This window comes from Trachypithecus francoisi, unplaced genomic scaffold (assembly GCF_009764315.1).
Source record: "Trachypithecus francoisi isolate TF-2019V2 unplaced genomic scaffold, Tfra_2.0 Lachesis_group18, whole genome shotgun sequence".
Classification (NCBI taxonomy): Eukaryota; Metazoa; Chordata; class Mammalia; order Primates; family Cercopithecidae; genus Trachypithecus; species Trachypithecus francoisi.
This window is the reverse complement of record NW_022681463.1, coordinates 16,412,576-16,431,180: the sequence shown is the minus strand read 5'-3', so window position 1 is coordinate 16,431,180 and position 18,605 is coordinate 16,412,576. Positions and strand designations below refer to the sequence as shown.

Genomic DNA, 18,605 nt, shown 5'->3' with positions numbered 1-18,605 from the left:
AATCGTGTGCATCTGATTCTAAAGGTCGCTTGGCCTATTAGACCAATAATAACAGTGGCTCATGGACTTCCATCTTTAGGGGTTTTGAGTTGAGATTCCAGAGGAACAGACTCTGGCTACTTGAGGCTGGCCATCAGGGTAGGGTGAGCCCCCAGGGAGCTCAGTGCATGCTGCAGAGCCTGGTGGGATCACCCTGCAGACCCCTGCGGCCGCCCTCAGCACACAGCAGACAAAGCAGCCAGCAGCATGGGCAGTGACACTGCCATTCCTTGCTCTGGGCTCCAGGTATGGTTGGGGAGAGTGGGAAGACAGAGATAAGCTCTGTGAAGAGGGAAATGGCACATGAAGGACAGTGAGGAAGGGCCCAGCATGTAGAAGGTGCTCATTAAATGTGGAATAAATGAAAGAGTAGCTACACAGTTACACAACTGATTTTGGTTGTCTGTGTGTTAACCATCTCTGGAGGCAATTTCTCCCCCTAACTCATATGGTACACAAAAGCCAATTGTAGGTAGATTTTTAGAGTTTAAAGTCAAAATTTAAATAACACTGCTTTCAAAGAAAATATGAGAATACCTTCATGACCCTGGAGGTCAGAGAAGATGTCTTAAATGGGATGCACACACACACAAATTCTAATTATAAAGGGAAAACAATTGATAACTTGAAGAAAATTGAGATAAAAATATATTCGGAAGAGGTGGTTGCATTTTTAAAATATGTATATGACTTTAAGGAATAACTTTTACGGCCGGGCACAGTGGCTCAAGCCTGTAATCCCAGCACTTTGGGAGGCCGAGACGGGCTGATCACGAGATCAGGAGATCGACACCATCCTGGCTAACACGGTGAAACCCCGTCTCTACTAAAAAATACAAAAAACTAGCCAGGCGAGGTGGCGGGCGCCTGTAGTCCCAGCTACTCGGGAGGCTGAGGCAGGAGAATGGCGGGAACCCGGGAGGCGGAGCTTGCAGTGAGCTGAGATCCGGCCACTGCAGTCCAGCCCGGGCGACAGAGCGAGACTCCATCTCAAAAAAAAAAAAAAAAAAGAATAACTTTTACTTGAATTCAAATGTTCTTGTATATTTGTCTTTAAAAAGCAATTATGTTCCTATTATAGGTCATATTCAATATTTGAAATTTAAAATAATTTAAAGAAAACTTTAAACAAAGGAAAAACAGAATTACAATGCTTGCTAAACCTCATTATTACCATGAAGCAAAGTTTAGAACTTTTGACTTAAATGGGAAACTTTCAACTTTCTAAACCCAAATATCAGACTAAGTGCCCTGTGCTAGTGTATTTGGTCATCATTCAGGGAAAGTCTTGCTCATCTGTTCTTTTTTTAAAAAATAGCATTTTAAAGTACCGAATCAACAGAAGAGCGAATTACCCAGTCTTTCTTTTAAGAACAAGCAGGTTTTTCCTACCATCTGAGCTAAAAAGTCAGGTTGTACCTTGGCTGGGGTCAGGGAAAAAAAAAGTCAGGCTGTTAATGCTGCTGAAATGGAAGCTTGATATAAAAGAAATACTATTTTCAAGCAGAAATTCCTTCCACTGGCTGGTTAGTACACACCTCCTGCCCCCAGATATAAGCAGCACAAGAAGCCTTCAGGTTCTCAAAAAATGGCCCTTTGTTTTCAGGAGAGTTCATCCTAATTCAATCACCTTAATGAAGTTCACAGCACACCTTTTAATTCATTGTAGGAAAAATAAGATTTTTGCCCAGGATGAGAACTGTGACATTGTTTACCGGGATTGTTTATATTACACAGCCGGATACACAGACGAGCTAACAGAGTTGAAACTGTCCTGTCATACACATTCGCGAGCCTTATGTGGTCCAGATAGAGCATTCATAGTTCTGTTCATTCTTATTTTAAAATGTAGTTGTCCAACCCTCATAATCTACTATGATACCACCATTTCCATTAGAAAACTAAAATAATGTTTCTCCCACTTTGAGCCAGGAATATACACACTCTAAATGGAAGGAATGCTTAGGTCCGCCCACAACATATATTCTAATTCTAGAGACTAACACAGTTATTCAAGTTGACAGTAAGTTTGTTTGGACGAATAAAATTTTTTTAAAGTCAAAAGCTATTTTATGTATGTGCTTCTATCTCCTTCAGCTAACATGGTAGGTCCCAGTTTAATATACATTTAAGAAATAGGCCCATTCACATTTTAGAACTCATTTTCCAGAATAAAATTATTAAGGAAATGATTTTCCCACAATAAGGTTCTTATTTCTATTACATTTAGTCAATGAATATGCATTTTTAACAAGGAAGAAAATCCTTTGAAATCTTTGTATCCTTTCAACTTATTACAAGTTAAAAACAAACCAAGTACTGAAACAAGCAAAACAGAAATCTCCATTTTTTAACCTACCATCAGACATGCTCTTTAAGATGTAGAGGAAACACATCAGTAGGCTCTTAATCTCAGACTGGTCAAGTTTATCACAGCGAACCACCGAATTTCCCAATGTGCTACTTTGTTGGTGCTAAAAAGAAAATACAGGTGATTTTTCTATTTAATTACGGGAGGAAAATGTGTTTCCCTTTTCTCCCGTGGAACAGAAAGATTCTTAGAATCAAGTCAGATCATACACACTGGAAGGTGCAAGTAACTTGCTGACAATTAAACCACAGGCACCCTTTCACCCAAATATAACACACTCAGATGCTGCCCATGGAAGCCCTAGCTTGTCTCCTCAGCACGCCCTCCTAAGGGACAAGCAGAAGGCACAGACCTTTCACACTGGATAAACACAGCTTTAGCTATGCCGAGTAAAACCTTCTGAGATGCCAAGTGTATTGAAACCTCATGCAAAAAAGTATGTGTGCTAGGATCAAGAACAGAAACTATGACTCGGAAGACACCGCACAACCAACCACCTCCTGACGACAACGGCGGTGGCTGAAACAGCAAGTGCCTGTGGTGCTGCTGTGCCCAAAGCACCCCAAAGCCTGGAGCCCAGGCGCCGTCATCCAGGGTGCATCATGGGGCGTGCTGTGGGCACTGCTCAGGGAACACAATAGGCAGGTGCCTGCCTGGGACAAACAGGGACACGTCAGTCAGCACAGCATCCAAAGGTCCTAAACTGATAAGGTCACTCCATCATCAGCTTAGCTCAACACTGCAAACGTCAGAAAGCTTGGGGGAAACGAGAGGGCAATTTTGCCACTAGGCAGCAGGTTCTCATGGAAAAAAAGCAGCACGACAATCTCATCATGTGATTGCAAACAAAGGAGATTTTAAAACTCTCCCAGTTGAATTTCCAATTGAAATTACAAGTTTTTTTTTTTGCCAAATATCAGAGCAAAAACAATAGTGGAAAAAAAGATGTTTTATTCAAGGTGCTAGTGGCCAATTGAAAACAAAATTATGTGTGTGTGTGTGTGTGTGTGTGTGTGTATACACACACACACACACATATATTAAATAGGCTTAATTAATAAAATATGTGAATATTTTTATTTACAGAAAAATACAGGGGCAATTAGTGGCAAAACTGGTATGGATGTACCCTCTGGCCTTCCCACTTGATCAGAGTCACTGGAGAACTCAGTACTTCCGGCAGTGGGAGAGAGGGTGTTGCGTGCATTGTCTCCTCTGGCAAAGGTGGAATCGTTAGAAGGGAAAAATCCACAGTGACCCGGTTTTTCCTGGCTGACTGGCAGCTCTCCTCCTCCTCTCCAGCACTGCGTATGACACAAGCAGAGTGCCTTCGGAGCAGCTTCTCCTTCTACACACGAAGGCATGTTGGGGTCAAGGGAAAAGTTCAATATGTCATGACACACCCAAACTGAGCTGCTCGCACTTCAATAGAGCTGCATTTACCAATAACCATGTCAATGCCGGCCATGGGATGCGTGACAAGATTATAAACCTGATGCTGAGGAAGGATGTGTTCTGGGTGTTTTTGGGGAGCTAGGGATAAATCCCTAAATGGCTCAGCTGTTTATTGGGATGGGTGCTTATCTGTAACTTGAAGTAACTTCAAAAATCTGTGCCCAAAGTGATACCAATCTACCATGGCTGCAGGTTTAAACCCACACTTTTATCCTTTCCTACCAAGTTCCACATGGTCTGAGCATTTAGTAGTTTGAAGAAAAAAGGCCAAGTATGACGAGGAAGTGCTGTGTTGTGGGTGGGTGCTGTGTGAATAAAGTGATTTCTTATCCCTGAATTACCTATATGATCAATTATTCTCTGGAGCTGGTTTCAGACCTAACACCCTTGTGGGTGGAGAGCTGTGTTGGTGACAGTGTCTCCGTTATAAAGACTACAGGGAATTGGCGGGGTGCAGAGGCTCACACCTGTAATCCCAGCACTTTGGGAGGCTGAGGTGGGCGGATCACGAGGTCAGGAGTTTGAGACCAGCCTGGCCAATATGGTGAAACCCCATCTCTACTAAAAATACAAAAATTAGCCAGGCGTGGTGGCATGCGCCTGTGGTCCCAGCTGCTGGGGAGGCTGAGAGTTGGGCAGCATTTTGAGTCCCTCCGTGTCCAACCCACCAGAGCCATTCACTCAAGATGCTACACTGCAAACCCTGCCCAGGATCTGAGGTCGTGGAAACAGGAATCAGAGCATTTCAAGGAATGGGCCCCGACCTTAAAGCTCTCATCACCTACTCCAGGTCAGCTGGGTGGTTTAGGATAAAACAAGAGGTCACACTTAAAAGGCACTAGGATGGGCCGGGCACGGTGGCTCAAGCCTGTAATCCCAGCACTTTGGGAGGCCGAGACGGGCGGATCACGAGGTCAGGAGATCGAGACCATCCTGGCTAACCCGGTGAAACTCCGTCTCTACTAAAAAGTACAAAAACTAGTCAGGCGAGGTGGCGGGCGCCTGTAGTCCCAGCTACTCGGGAGGCTGAGGCAGGAGAATGGCGTAAACTCGGGAGGCGGAGCTTGCAGTGAGCTGAGATCCGGCCACTGCACTCCAGCCTGGGCGACAGAGCGAGACTGCATCTCAGAAAAAAAAAAAAAAGGCACTAGAACATGAAGTACGTTTATTTTGGGCTAAATCCATTGATTACAAGAACACATGTGTTGGGTGGAAAGCAATTACCTTATCCAGGGAATTGCTCTTCTCACTATTCCTTTCTGGAAGGCTGTTACCCGAATCTGTGCTTATGAGAGATCCTCTCGAATCAGCATTTCTCACACTGTTGATGTTTGGAGTTGACGTCGTATATGGAGAAGCTAAATGGAAATCAAGCCAAGAATGAAGTTTTATTAAGACAGAACAAAATGAAGATGAGTACTGAATTAAGGGATATTGCTTTTCTTGCACTTATATTTTCTGTTAGGAAGGTGGCTCACGAGTTGCATTCCATTACTTCACCTTTAAAGAACCAGGTCACATACAATGAGATAAAAAGAAACTAGTCTGAAACATTCAGAAGCAAACATCCATGCACTTATTAGAAACCACCTTTGATCACTAACCGTGCACACCTGTTTCAGAATGTGATAGAATGAAGACTTAAAAAAATTAAAAGATAAATCCACCTACAACTATCAAGTCATGAAATTAAACCATACAACAAACTCGTAGCATTCACACTGATAATAACCACTGAGGAGCCTACCAAACTCTGAGGGGTGTCATGGGGTGTTTTAAATTTTCAAGAACACAGTGATCCGTGACCTTGGCCAGAAGCTGCCGTTTCAGCAGCAGGTTGTGCTGTGCTCCTTTTGAAGACACATTTGTGAAGCTGGGTGTTTGGAGGGCTGCTATGATAAAAGGCAAGTAGTCAGTGAGGGGCAGGAAATGCGAATGGTGCTGGTCAATATGACTCAACGGCTGAGAAGCTGTCAGTGTCCAACAGGCACACACCACCCATTTGTAGTTAGTTGTGATTATTAAAAATAAAATTAAACTTTTTTCTTTGAATGTATGCATATTATTTCTTTTAAGTGCCTACTAAATTGTTAGAATGTAAGTACTTGTTAAGTTATTTGGTTCTACATACCTAATAAACAGAACTGTTGGGTGTGTCTTTTGGCCTAGGGATGCCATGAAGAAAAGTGACACTCAGGGTGCTGTGAATGGGGAATATTTGGGAACCTGCTATAAACAACTCTGGGCAGACAGGAAATCTCATGTGGAAATAAAATTTGTGATGTCCATGAAAAAAACAGGATTTGAAGGCAGAAATCACTCCCCATCTTGGTACTACGGAATTTTTAAGGTAACAGATTGACTTCCTGCTTAGATAAGATTTATTAAATAAATCACACAATTTAAAATGACTCTTTGGTCTGGTACATTCCGTGCTGAACCAAAAGGCGTGCCTCCAGCGGAAAGGCCTGGCTGGTTCGGTAGATGGCATCAGGAGATTTGGACTCTGTGTCTGGCAGCTGTGAGCACACATTCTTCCAGACCCAAGCTGAAGACGCCGTTACTTGGCACTTCACAACAGGCTGGTCGTTTTCAGATCTCAGGAGGCAAATGAGCTGCCATGGACTGGGATATTTCTAAGTTAAAAAATAAATAAACAACCAAATATAGCCAGCCCCTAGGTTACACCAAAAGCATGTTTGAAAGTGACTTGGTTGTTGCCCTTCTAAATGTGATGGCTAATGGCATAAATTCATCATCTCTCAGGCAATGTCAAGATGGTCTTTAACTCTTTTTTTGTTTTGTTTTGTTTTTTTGAGACGGAGTCTTGCTCTTTTGGCCAGGCTAGAGTGCAATGGTACGATCCTGGATCACTGCAACCTCAGCCTCCCGGGTTTAAGCAATTTTCCTGCTTCAGCCTCCCAAGTAGCTCGGATTACAGGTTACCGCCACCAAGCCTGGCTAATTTTTTCGTATTTCTAGTAGAGACGGGGTTTCACCATGTTGGTCAGGCTGGCGTCGAACTCCTGACCTCAGGTGATCTGCCCACCTCGGCCTCCAAAAGTGCTGGAATTACAGGTGTGAGCCACCACGCCCGGCTGATCTTTAACTCTTTAACCTTAGAAGGAATACCTGTGACATCAAGGTCATAAATCCTTCCCTCTGTTGAACACTCAGGTTTATTCATTGCTATCCCTGAAACTGATTCAGTGTTAAAGACCAAGAAAAGAAGAGTCAGGGGAATTTGAAAATAGAAGCGGAGGCTTGAATATGTAGAACATTAAGCCTTATTGTCAGCCAGTGGCTGCATCTCCACAGGAGAGAAACCATGTGAATGATCGTCGCAAGGGACAGGTAAAAACCCTGTGAAAAAACTATGGCCTTTTTCTGTACTCAGATAAGAAACGCATGCTATCACCAAATTATAATTTTTCTAATATAATCATATTTCATATTTAATGTTGAACAGCATTTGAAGAACACAGAAGTCAAGAAAAAGAACACAGAACTCAAGAGAAAGGTCCTCACTAAAGTAAAATTAGATCCTAAGTTCTCAGAGTTTCCAGCTTGATTCCAGAAGTAGAGTCCTAATTTAAGGCAAACAGATGGAAATGCAATATATCAAAATCAATATGCTTAGTTTGTTCCTATTTTGTATGTCTTTGTGTATGCGTTTGTATTTAATACCCTGGCCCAGAGCATAGCTTTTGAAGTCCTTAAATGACACTTGAGTAAAATGAAAAGAAGATAAATTCATCCCTCCTCCCTTGGTACCACTGAGTAGGTGGAAAAAGCAACCCTGAGCTTCAGAATGCTTGCCTGTTAAAATGAATGTAATCTCAGAGTAGTTTTTATCCAGGCAGTGAATCACTTTTAAAACTCTCAGGCACCATGCTCCAAAGACATTAAAAAAACTGTGATGGCACATTCCCAGTATGTGTGGAAACAGGATTCTTCTAACAGAGATGTAAGGAGAGTTTGCTCTTGAAGGAGAAGCACCAGGACTAAAATTAGCTAGAAACTCCCTGATGAACAGAGCTGCTAAAGCTGCCAGAAAAAAAACTAGTAAACCCAGTTCAAAGATGAGGCTTCCCTGGAAGGTATTCCTAAAAGAGAACAGGGATTTAAGTCTTCAAGAAAGGAGGCAATATAGATAGCCTGAGGATAATAAGCCTGTCGTGGTGAATTCCTATGAAACGTGGATTTGGATTTTAAAATTTAAGAGTGAAAAAGTATTAAGTCAGTCTCAAGTGCTTTCCATAGCTGCACCATCAACCTGGAGGAATTGGAGGCCATGATGCTAAAGATCCGCAATGGCCTATTTCCAAGTTCTAAAGAAGTCCCCAGTCCTAACAAGGTGAATTCTGAATTGGAGAAGAGTCAAAAAAGTCAAACAGAAGTATTCAAACTGTGAACCACTGCAGACCACACCCTCTGAGGAAGGTCCCCTCCCTGCTTCTGGAGCAGTGGCTGGGAATGGGGCAGAGCAGGGCAGAGACAGAGCGAAGGCCCAGAAGAAAGGCAAAGGGAAACTCGTGACAGCAGCCAACATTTGCTGAGCATTTACCATGTGCCAGGCTCTGTTTCAAGCATTTTGCATGAATTAACTCTTTTAATCTTTACAGTGTCAACTAAGGAGAGCATAACTGTGAAAAAGACACATAAGTATCAACCAGATTAAGGACTGGTATTATTATTGTAGGATAAATTTGGGCACTGGTGTGGGTTTTCTCATGTTAAATCCTACTCAGTTTCATCCCCTACCTGAAATAGCATATTACCACCACCACCACCGGCAAAGGTAAAGACCTAATCTCAGAGCGGGCAAGTCCTGTGAGTTAATCGGATGAAGGCTGCCATTTATTTTATCCCATTAATTAGTCCCATTTTTGGGTAGTCTAGCCACCAGCCATAGTAGGCTGCTTTCTTTATTCACAACGTGATAAAGAGAGGGAGAAATAAAGACTGAAGAAGTCTGTGAGCACCTGTGACAATTCTTGGAAGATATATATATACATACACACACACACACACACACATATATATATATGTAAACTGCTATCTCTGAGAAAAAGCTAGCACAGAAGTTCAATTAGTCAGAATATTAATAAGTACATTATGTCCGGTATTTTCTTATGGAGAAAGTATTTGAATTTTGATTTGTGTCAAGTGTTTTTCTCTCAGAGGGGGCTGCTCTTCTGTTATTTCACACATTAAAAGTCTTGTGGGACAGATTTTTGAAAACTGATTTTAGGATTGAATTCTAGCCACAAACTGCTACGTTCTTTAGGAATTACTATGTCATATTTCATCAAAATCGCTAACACTACAAATCAGTGTTCCCCTCCCCCTACCACCTGCAAAAATATTCCTTAACAGTATACACAGTCCAATTAAGATTTAAAATGAAAACTCAACAAATGTTGAACAAAAAGCAAACAGTGCAAGCCTGTTATTAACTGTATGATCCTGAGGAGTCACAGGCATCCGGGACCTTTATTTCAGGGCGTGGCTGAGGGGTTTCAGTTGTTGATTATCACAAACAGGAAAAGAATACCCAGGGCAGACACTCAGACTTCAAGGTCCTACCACACAAGTGTGACACGTTCACCAACTATCGGCTCCAAGATACTTTCAGAGTGATGGCGGAGAGAAGCCCACAAGAGCATGGAGCATTACCAATGCCGGAGATGGCGCCCAGCAGGTCCTTGTGCAGGCTGTTGTCCAGGGTGCTTCCCTTCTGCGGTGTCACCAGCGGATTCACAGCTGGCAGAGCCAGGGATTCGTCCTTCATAGACTGTCAAGGAGAGGAAAGCAGAAACAATCAAAGATGTCTGGAGAGGATTCCTCCCCTGTTCTTGGAAGTGCCAGGGCCAAGTGCAGCACCAAGACAGCCTGATGCATTCAACGTGCCTGCCTGCATGGGAGAAGCAGCCTTGAGGTGTGGGCGAGGGAGGAGGGTGGGATGGGTCAGAGTGGGAACAGGGGGCATGGGATATGGATGCTGGGTGGGGGTGGGGGAGAGAAATCACATTCCATAAAGTCTTGTTTCTCTTTCCCCAGCATTTCTAACATCTTTCCCTTTCCAGAGCTCTGAAGCCCAACATTTCCTTAGATTATTCTTTTTTTTTTCCTTCAGAGAAAACCTCCCCTGCTCTTTCCAACTGGAATGTTGGTTCTTATCTGTAATGCGGGGAATTACAACGACAGCAGCAATGACAGTCTCTAGATGTTCGTAGCATCATGTGAACTTCAGTGGAGAAATCATACTAATTTTGAAGTTAGGTCAAAAAACAGGATTTCACTTTGGTGAAAGTGTTCATTTTTGTTAGGACTGAAACAGTTCAGAGAGGTCACATTCTACTCTGAATTACTCTGGTTTGAAAAACAGACAGGGTTAGAGAATACATGTGTGAAATGCAATGTTGTACAGGGTGAGATAAGTGAGGTACGCTTAGGATAGAGAGAGTTTCTGCCCTTTAGAGCAGCCACACATGCACAAAACCTATACATACGGCTCATCTTAGTGTAGTTATTTAGGAACGTAATTGGAGGTGAAGAAGTAGTGTAAAAATGGGGCACTGCATCACTGTTGGGGTGGGAGGGAGGGACAGAAACATATATGAGACTCTGCAAGTGTACACCCATAATGACAAGGTGGGAAGATGAACAACCAAGCCAGTTCATGAGACCAGAGTACCAGGGAAAGAGGAAATGCTAAAATAACATGTGCTGAAATTCATAGCAGATAAGCCCTCTGAGGCCAAGACAGAATCAGAAAGAGGAGTGCTGGTTTTAGATTGTAAAACTCTCATAAACTTTATTAATTAAAAATTATTATAGGTTAACATTTAAAAAGTCTTTTGCAACTGAAATGTGACAAGAAATTTGATAGTGATAATGCTTTGAAAAAGCTGAACTGCAAGATGATTCCAGGAATCCTTTTTAAAAAACAATCATATCAAAGGTACCAAAGACTGAGTAAAAAAAAGTAAAATCATCTCTAACCAAAAACTTTTGAGATAATTTCTGGGGTCATCTCTCTGTTGACTCAATTTCATCAGGAGAACATGGTTTTCATACTTATTTTTTAACAAAAATTGAAGGTTTAGTGATTGACCCCATCTTAGCCAGGAATGCAACTTACTAGGAGTCGCACTGGCAAAATAAAAGGGGGTGTGTACTGGGTTGAGTAGTGTCCCCCAACAAATTCATGTCTACCTGGACTTCAGAATGTACCCTTATTTGGAAATAGGATCTTTCCATTATATATCTAAGATGTAAGTTAAGATGAGGTCATACTGGGTGGACCCTAAACCCAATCACTAGTGTCCTTATAAGAAGAGGAGACGGGGCTGGTTGCGGTGGCTCACGCCTGTAATCTCGGCACTTTGGGAGGCCAAGGTGGGCGGATTGAGAGGTCAGGAGTTCAAGACCAGTCTGGCCAACATGGTGAAACCCTCTCTCTACTAAAAATACAAAAAAATTAGCTGGATGTTGTGGTGGGTGCCTGTGGTCCCAGCTACTTGGGAAACTCAGGCAGGAGAACTGCTTAAACTCAGGAGGTGGAGGTTGCAGTGAGCCGAGATTGTGCCACGGCACTCCAGTCTGGGCAACAGAGCAAGACTCTATCTTGGAAAAGAAAGAAGAGGAGAGGGACACAGAGGCACAGATAAACACCATGGAGAAGGGACACCAAGTGAGGGTAGAGGCAGAGACTGGTGCGATGCCACCACAAGCCAGAGAGCACCCAGGATTGCCTGCAGCATCAGCAGCTGTGAGAGAAGCACGGCCCAGACTCCGCCCCAGGAGCCTCCGGTAAGAACCGACCCCACTGACACCTTGATTTTGGACTTCTGGCCTCCTGACTGGGAGAGCATAAACTGCTGCTGTTCTAGGCCACCCAGCTTATGGCGCTTTGTCCTGGGACCCAATACAGGCTGAGTTGACGTGACCACACTTACGTACCATGCCGGCATTCACGGGGAAAGGTGACACATCCCTCACATTGATCCGCTGGACGTTTTCAATCAGCAGACCAAACAGAGGCAGGTAGAGGGTGGCTATCCTTGCCTGATGACTCTGAAAAGATACACATGGTAAGTTTGACCCAGGATTCTGAGAACTGAACTAAGTTGTCACTGACCATCTCCTTTATTTGGATCTTTCCTATAAAGACAGATATTTGATTTTAGTCCCAAAACAGAGCAAAGTTTTAGTGCTGTTACCATGAATTTTCTAATTGATTACTTTCTTTACACCACTTAAAATAAAGGACATTATCAATACACATTCCTTCCATTGAGGACCACTCACCCTTGAAGCATATCTGTCATCAAAAGAATGCTTTATCAGCAGGTTCTTGAGCACACTGATGGCGATCAGACGGACCTCCCGGAACTCCTGGAGGGCTGTCCCCACCTCCCTCAGTAACAGTCCCACCAAGAAGTGGTTTCTGCAGAACTCATCTGTTAATGAGTAGTCAAGCTGGAGGTCTGAAATGAGGATAGAAACTACTTGAGGTAGGAAAGATGCAATGCTCTTTGAATAAAAAAAAAAAAAAAAAAACTAAGACCCATCCTCTGCATTCAGTCCACCCTGGGTGTCAAGAGATGATTAGACTTGGCTTCAAATGAGAAAGGATCAATTCTACAAGGCTGCTCTACTTCTTAGCACATGAGAATCTTAAATGAAAACCAAATTTATTTATTTATTTATTTATTTATTTATTTATTTATTTATTTATTTATTTTTTTGAGACGGAGTCTTGCTCTGCCACCCAGGCTGGAGTGCAGTGGCCGGATCTCAGCTCACTGCAAGCTCCGCCTCCCGGGTTTACGCCATTCTCCTGCCTCAGCCTCCCGAGTAGCTGGGACTACAGGCGCCCGCCTCGTCGCCCGGCTAGTTTTTTGTATTTTTTAAGTAGAGACAGGGTTTCACCGTATTAGCCAGGATGGTCTCGATCTCCTGACCTCGTGATCCGCCCGTCTCGGCCTCCCAAAGTGCTGGGATTACAGGCTTGAGCCACCGTGCCCGGCCGAAAACCAAATTTAAATACAATTAAGTGCACTGGATTTTGGAACATATTGCATCCTACATAATTAAATTAGTGAACAGTTTAAGTACCAATTTTTAGACTAGAGCACAGCATATGTTACATTAAAAATATAACTTTGTTAGCGACAAAGTTAAAAACGTTATACTAGCTAAGAGAATTGTATAAGAGCAGTTTGTGCATAACAAACATGTAATTAAATAATAAACATACATGGCTTATTAAAATGTTATTTACTATATGAGTTCATATATTCCTTTCCTGGTCATTAATGCCTATATATTCCATTAAAACCCAATGTATTTAAAATAAACAAATTAATACGTAACCCAACTTATTCTGCTATCTCTGAATGAAGAACTTATTTAACGCAGTATTTCCTAAGATATTCTCCTAATATTTCTCCACCTCTGAAAACAAATATAAATTTAATATAAGCTAAAATTAAAATGGAGAAAGCATCAAACCAAACTGGTAAATCACCAGCAAGCTAAATGACAAAATTGAGAGCTCTTCTGGAAACTAGATAGGAGCAAACATGAACTCTACTCTGGAAGGGTACATAAAAACAGCTGAACATCACTCTGAAGATGAAATACACATTTCAGGAAGCTGAAGCTAGGTTGTGAATTGTCAGACTGACTCCATTATTAAAGGAAAGTCTATAGATCTCTCCCTTTGCCTTTCGTCCCGTATCAGATAGCTACTAACTAAATCTACCCAAAATACGGACACAAGTTCTACGAAACCCTTTAGTAGAAGGGGGAGAGCAGTCATTTTCTAGATTAATTATGTTCATTGTTTATGATTATTTCACCTAGTTTATCCAAACTATAAGTCATAGCTTGAGTTCACATAAATCTCTTAGAAGAAACTACTTATGGGTTTAACTGTGTGTGTGCTCACACATCTGTGCTCGTGTGTATGAATGTGCATGAGAAATTACATGGTCTGGATGTGTGTCCCCTCTGAATCTCATGCTGAAATGTGATACCCATTGTTGGAGGTGGGGCCTGGTGGGAGGTGTTTGGGTCATGCGGGCGAATCCCTCATGAATGGCTTGGTGCCCTCCTTGCCATAATGAGGGAGTTCTCGCTCTGAGTTCATGAGAGATCTGGTTGTTTACAAGAGTGTAGCACCTCACTCCCCATCTCTTTTGCTCCCTCTCTCACCATGTGACATGCTGGCTCCCCGCTTGCCCTCCACCATGATTGGAAACTTCCTGAGGTCTCACCAGAAGCCAATGTTGGCATCATGCTTCTGTACAGACTGCAAAACTGTGAGCCAAAATAAACCTCTTTCCTTATTTTTTTTGAGAGAGGGTCTTGCTCTGTTGTGCAGGCTGGAGTGCCATGGCATAATCTGCCTAGATTGCAGATTTCACTGCAATCTCTGCCTTCTGGTCTTAAGTCATCCTCCCACGTCAGCCTCCCATGTAGCTGAGACTACAGGTGTGTGCCAACACGCCAGGCTAATGTTTGTTTTCTTTTTTTTTTTTTTTTTTTTTTTTTGTAGAGACAGGGTTTCATTATGTTTCCCGGGATGATCTTGAACTCCTAGGCTCAAGTGATGCTCCCAGCTCAGCCTCCCAAAGTGCTGGGATTATAAGTGCGAGCCACTGCACTGGCCCTCTTTTCTTTATAAATTACCCAGTCTCAGGTATTCCTTTAGAGCAACACAAATGGACTAACACAAGAAAGGAGGTGAAGGTGGGAGTGGGAGGTAAGTGAGAAGAAAGAAAATGAAAATTCTAAAAAACATTTATTCCTATCAGTATAGTAAGGCAAATTACCCACACATGTCCCCCCAAAACTGAGCGAAGGCTGTCTTGCTACCAAATACCCTAGAAGTCTATAAGAGCTTGTGCTGCCCTGCCGGGTCATAGGGAGACGGGCATCAGCACACATTCACTGCACAGCCACTGCGCAAAAAGAGCTCCCTGGGCTCTGTACCATGTGGAAGGAAGGAGAGTCCCCAGGTACAGGAGACTGGCTGAGGCTGTGGTGAGGTTGGGGGCGCAGGGCAGGAGAGAATGGTTAATTCCAGTTGGGGAACTGGAAGAGGGTGAGGAGACCCTGGGAGGCCCCATGCAGGAGGTATGCAGTGGCTGGCTTGGGGAGGAAAATGAGGATTCCCCAGGGAGGGGTGGCATGATGTGTCTGAGGAGCTGGGAGTTGGCAGGGATGCCTAGAATGTGCAGAATAAGGGTGTGTGAGACCACAGAGGTGGGAGGCCAGGGTTAGATCAGGGGACACTGAATACCTATCTGTTCTCTTAGCCCAGAAAAACTCTCCCCCAGATATGTGGGCAATTGGCTCACCCCTCACCTTCTTCCAACTGTTATCTGGCCACTCTGTCTCAAATGTCACCCCTTTTCATATCTCCTTTCCTTGCTTTGTTTGTTCTCCTTAGGATGTATCAGTGTCTGACATTCTATGTATTTTGTGTATGTAGAATAGCCAGGGATTATCATCCAGGTTGTACATAACTTATTCTGAAGCTCGACACAGTTGGTGCGGGGCAAATATTTGTTGAATGCATGAATGCCAGCTCCAGGACCACAGTCCCCCTGCCTGATCCTTAAAAGGCAGTACCAGTCTGTTTGGGGGAAAGTTGTTTGTCTCTGAATGAATGCCTTAGTGTGCTTCTCTCAGAATTCAGAAGCAGTTAATTCAGGTGCCATTAGCAGTTTGGTGGCATCCTTCCACTTTTTCTCTCCTTTAGCACAAAATACCTGAGCACATACAAGGAACTAAGCTCAATAAATATTGCTTGACAGACCTGACAGACTAATTTGTTCAATCTGATTTACTCAGTGAAGACAAAGACATTTCTATGAGCTCAACTCTCTTCAAACTTAAAGATAATACAGGACATTAATAAAGACTCAACATACAAACATGAAAAGCATGTAAAAAAGCCACATTGCTTGTGATTTTGATTACTGCCACCACTATGGACAAGGGCTATGAAAATAGAATAATGGATTTTGGGGGTGAAGCAGGGATGTTTGTTTTACTTCTTAAAGAAACATCCTAGAGTACCCAGTGACTTCAGGAGCAAAAAACCAGATGCCTCCCTGGGATGTTACAGCAATGTCTTAGCTCCAGTGAAAAAATCACTAATTTATGGTCAGCTTAAAAATTAATCAAGTTACATAGGAAATGCTTAACAGAACAGCATATGGAAGCAGTTCAGCCATCACTTGCATTCTTTATTTTTTAGAGGAGGAAAATGCAAGAAAGCACGCGTCACACCCCACACCTACCTACAGGAGTGTCATTTGACTCCACAGTTGGTGAAAGAAAAGCTAATTCATAAGAAAAAAGGAAAAGTGAAACAAATAAAAATAAGCTATAGCAACTGAAATAGATTTCTTTTCTTTAAGCAAAGGGATTTTTCAATGAAATAGCCATACTGGCATGATCTATAGTCTAATACTTTTGCTGAAAAGTTCCCATAGTTTATCAATATTTTTTGAAATAGAAATTTCATGAGAAAAAAATTAATAAAAAAATCAGAAAATTCAAATATCATGTTTGAATCAATTATCTTTTCTTATTGAAAATAAATGTCTCTCTTTGTGAAAAGGTTAATGGATATAAAGATAGATTACCTTGGTATCTTTGAATCCTGCCTTTTCCAAACGGCATTGGTAAGTTCAATGGAATATAATGTTCATGGTTGCACACTACACGGAGAAATTCAAACTTGTATTCAAAGAGGGTCTGCAGGAAGAAGTGTTTAGTCATAAATACCCAGCTGGATATTTTACACAGGATTCTAAAAAACCTATTAGCAATAGTATGTTAGAAATAGTCATTAGCTTCTTGACCTTCTTAGAACTGCATATTCTATTGCATTGTACAGATTTCAGGATGGCTGCAGGGAATGATTTGAAAACTAAGGACACATTTCATTAAACAATGTCTTCAACTGGTTTTTAGGGCATTTATTATTTATGCTCCTTCCACTTCAATGAAGGATTTCACGTAGCTTATAATTACAGACACAGGCTCAATACAATAAAAAAATTAGTAAGGCAGAGCTTTTTAAAAAAATAAAGGAAAAAGGTAATTCCACCAGAGAAAGCTACATGGTGACTTCTGTTACCAGTAACAACCCCCGCATTACCTTTGGGTCTCCAGGAGCAAAGCAGCTAATGTAGTTGTTGATCTGCTTGAAGACAAAGCCCCTGTCCATGAAGGTGAAACATCTCTGCGGAGGAAAACAAGCAAAAAGGTATTTCAGGTCCAAACATTTCAGAAATTTGGATTCAAAGCAGCATTTATTGCTAATAAGTTTTTCCACTGACACAAAAAACATGCCATCAACACTGCCAGAGCACCTACTCTATTCTAGTCAGTCTGCTAGACAGCTCGTAAAAAGCGCATCTTTGTCCCATAACTGACATCCTCTTCCCTGCACATCCCCACCTTGATGAAGACAGCAAGGCTATGATTTGCGTTCTTAGATGCCTCTGGATTATCTCGAAACTTCTGAGTGATGTGTGGCATCAGCATATTTACAACGGTTTCCACTGCATGATGATAGGATGCAGGAAATCTCTGGTTTCGCAGCAACTAAAAAGAATTCAGAGCAAACATTTATTATTTATTAAGTTGCAATCATTTGGGAGGAAAAAAAAAAATCTCATCCCTGAGTCCAGAGTTTCTTGCTGGGTGTGGTGGCTCACACTTGTAACTCTAGCACTTTGGGAGGCCAAGATGGGAGGATCACTTTAGCCCAGGGATTTAAGACCAGCCCAGGCAACATAGCAAGACTCCATCTGTACAAAAATTAGGTGGGTGTGGTGGTGTGCACCTGCAGTCCCAGTTACTCAGGAGGCTGAGGTGGTAGGATTGCTGGAGCCCAGTAGTCTGAGGCTGCAGTGAACCAGGATCAGCCACTGCACTCCAGCCAGGGTGACAAAGCAAGGCCCAGTCTCAAAAAACCTCATAAAACCTCAGAGTTCTAGTCTTGTTTATCTGAAATTAGAAAAAATGAATTAACGCTCCTTCTTTCAAAGTACCGTACAAGTGTTCAAATACTTCAAATAAGTGCTGTGGATTAAAACTGGAACCTCAAACTTCAGTGTAATAAAGATCACCTAAAAAATGTTTGTAAAAAGGTGGAGATTCTGCATCCATTCCCAAAGATTCTAAGTCAGGAGCCTGGCAGGGGGTGCAGGGAGAAGGGGCAAGAACCTGCATTTTTACTGAGCATCTTTGATGATTCTGGTGCCTGTACCTCTCAGAGATCTCTTTAGAAAGCACTGGCTTACATTTAAGCTCCAAATATTCAAACTGAAAATACACATTTTGATGACTGTGCATGATTAGTTTAAACTGCTTGGCAGCAGTCTTCTTACAATCAACTTTACACAGTAATCTTTCCCCAACAGGAACCTACAAAATTAATCAGATTACTTAGCAATTAGCTAACACTTACATATATCTTCTACATGTCAGACACTGTACTACATATTTGTAGGAAATTTTTCATTCAATTCTTGTAATACCCCTATAAGTTTAATTCTCATTTGTTAAAGGGGTCAGAGAGGTTAGGTACATGTGTCCTTAGTCACACAACTAACAACAACGATTCAGACCCAGGTCTACCATGGAATCCAAAACTTGGGGACTTTCTGTTACATGAAGCCGCACTCCCCCGTGTCTATAAATA

The 18,605-nt window shown here is 42.3% G+C and overlaps 1 protein-coding gene across 17 annotated transcripts in view; it reads right to left on the bottom strand.

The window, feature by feature from the left end:
* DOCK9 (dedicator of cytokinesis 9) overlaps positions 1 to 18,605 on the bottom strand; it is a 302,147-nt gene that overhangs the window by 60,742 nt on the left and 222,800 nt on the right. For all 17 annotated transcript variants that reach the window (XM_033177368.1, XM_033177366.1, XM_033177370.1 and 14 more), the window contains exons 28-35: positions 17,357 to 17,503; positions 17,055 to 17,138; positions 16,537 to 16,648; positions 12,182 to 12,360; positions 11,834 to 11,947; positions 9,545 to 9,662; positions 5,090 to 5,223; positions 2,399 to 2,513 (exon numbers count right to left, since the gene is read on the bottom strand). In XM_033177368.1, coding sequence (XP_033033259.1) covers positions 2,399 to 2,513; positions 5,090 to 5,223; positions 9,545 to 9,662; positions 11,834 to 11,947; positions 12,182 to 12,360; positions 16,537 to 16,648; positions 17,055 to 17,138; positions 17,357 to 17,503 — 1,003 coding nt within the window. The remainder of the gene's footprint in view (positions 1 to 2,398; positions 2,514 to 5,089; positions 5,224 to 9,544; positions 9,663 to 11,833; positions 11,948 to 12,181; positions 12,361 to 16,536; positions 16,649 to 17,054; positions 17,139 to 17,356; positions 17,504 to 18,605) is intronic.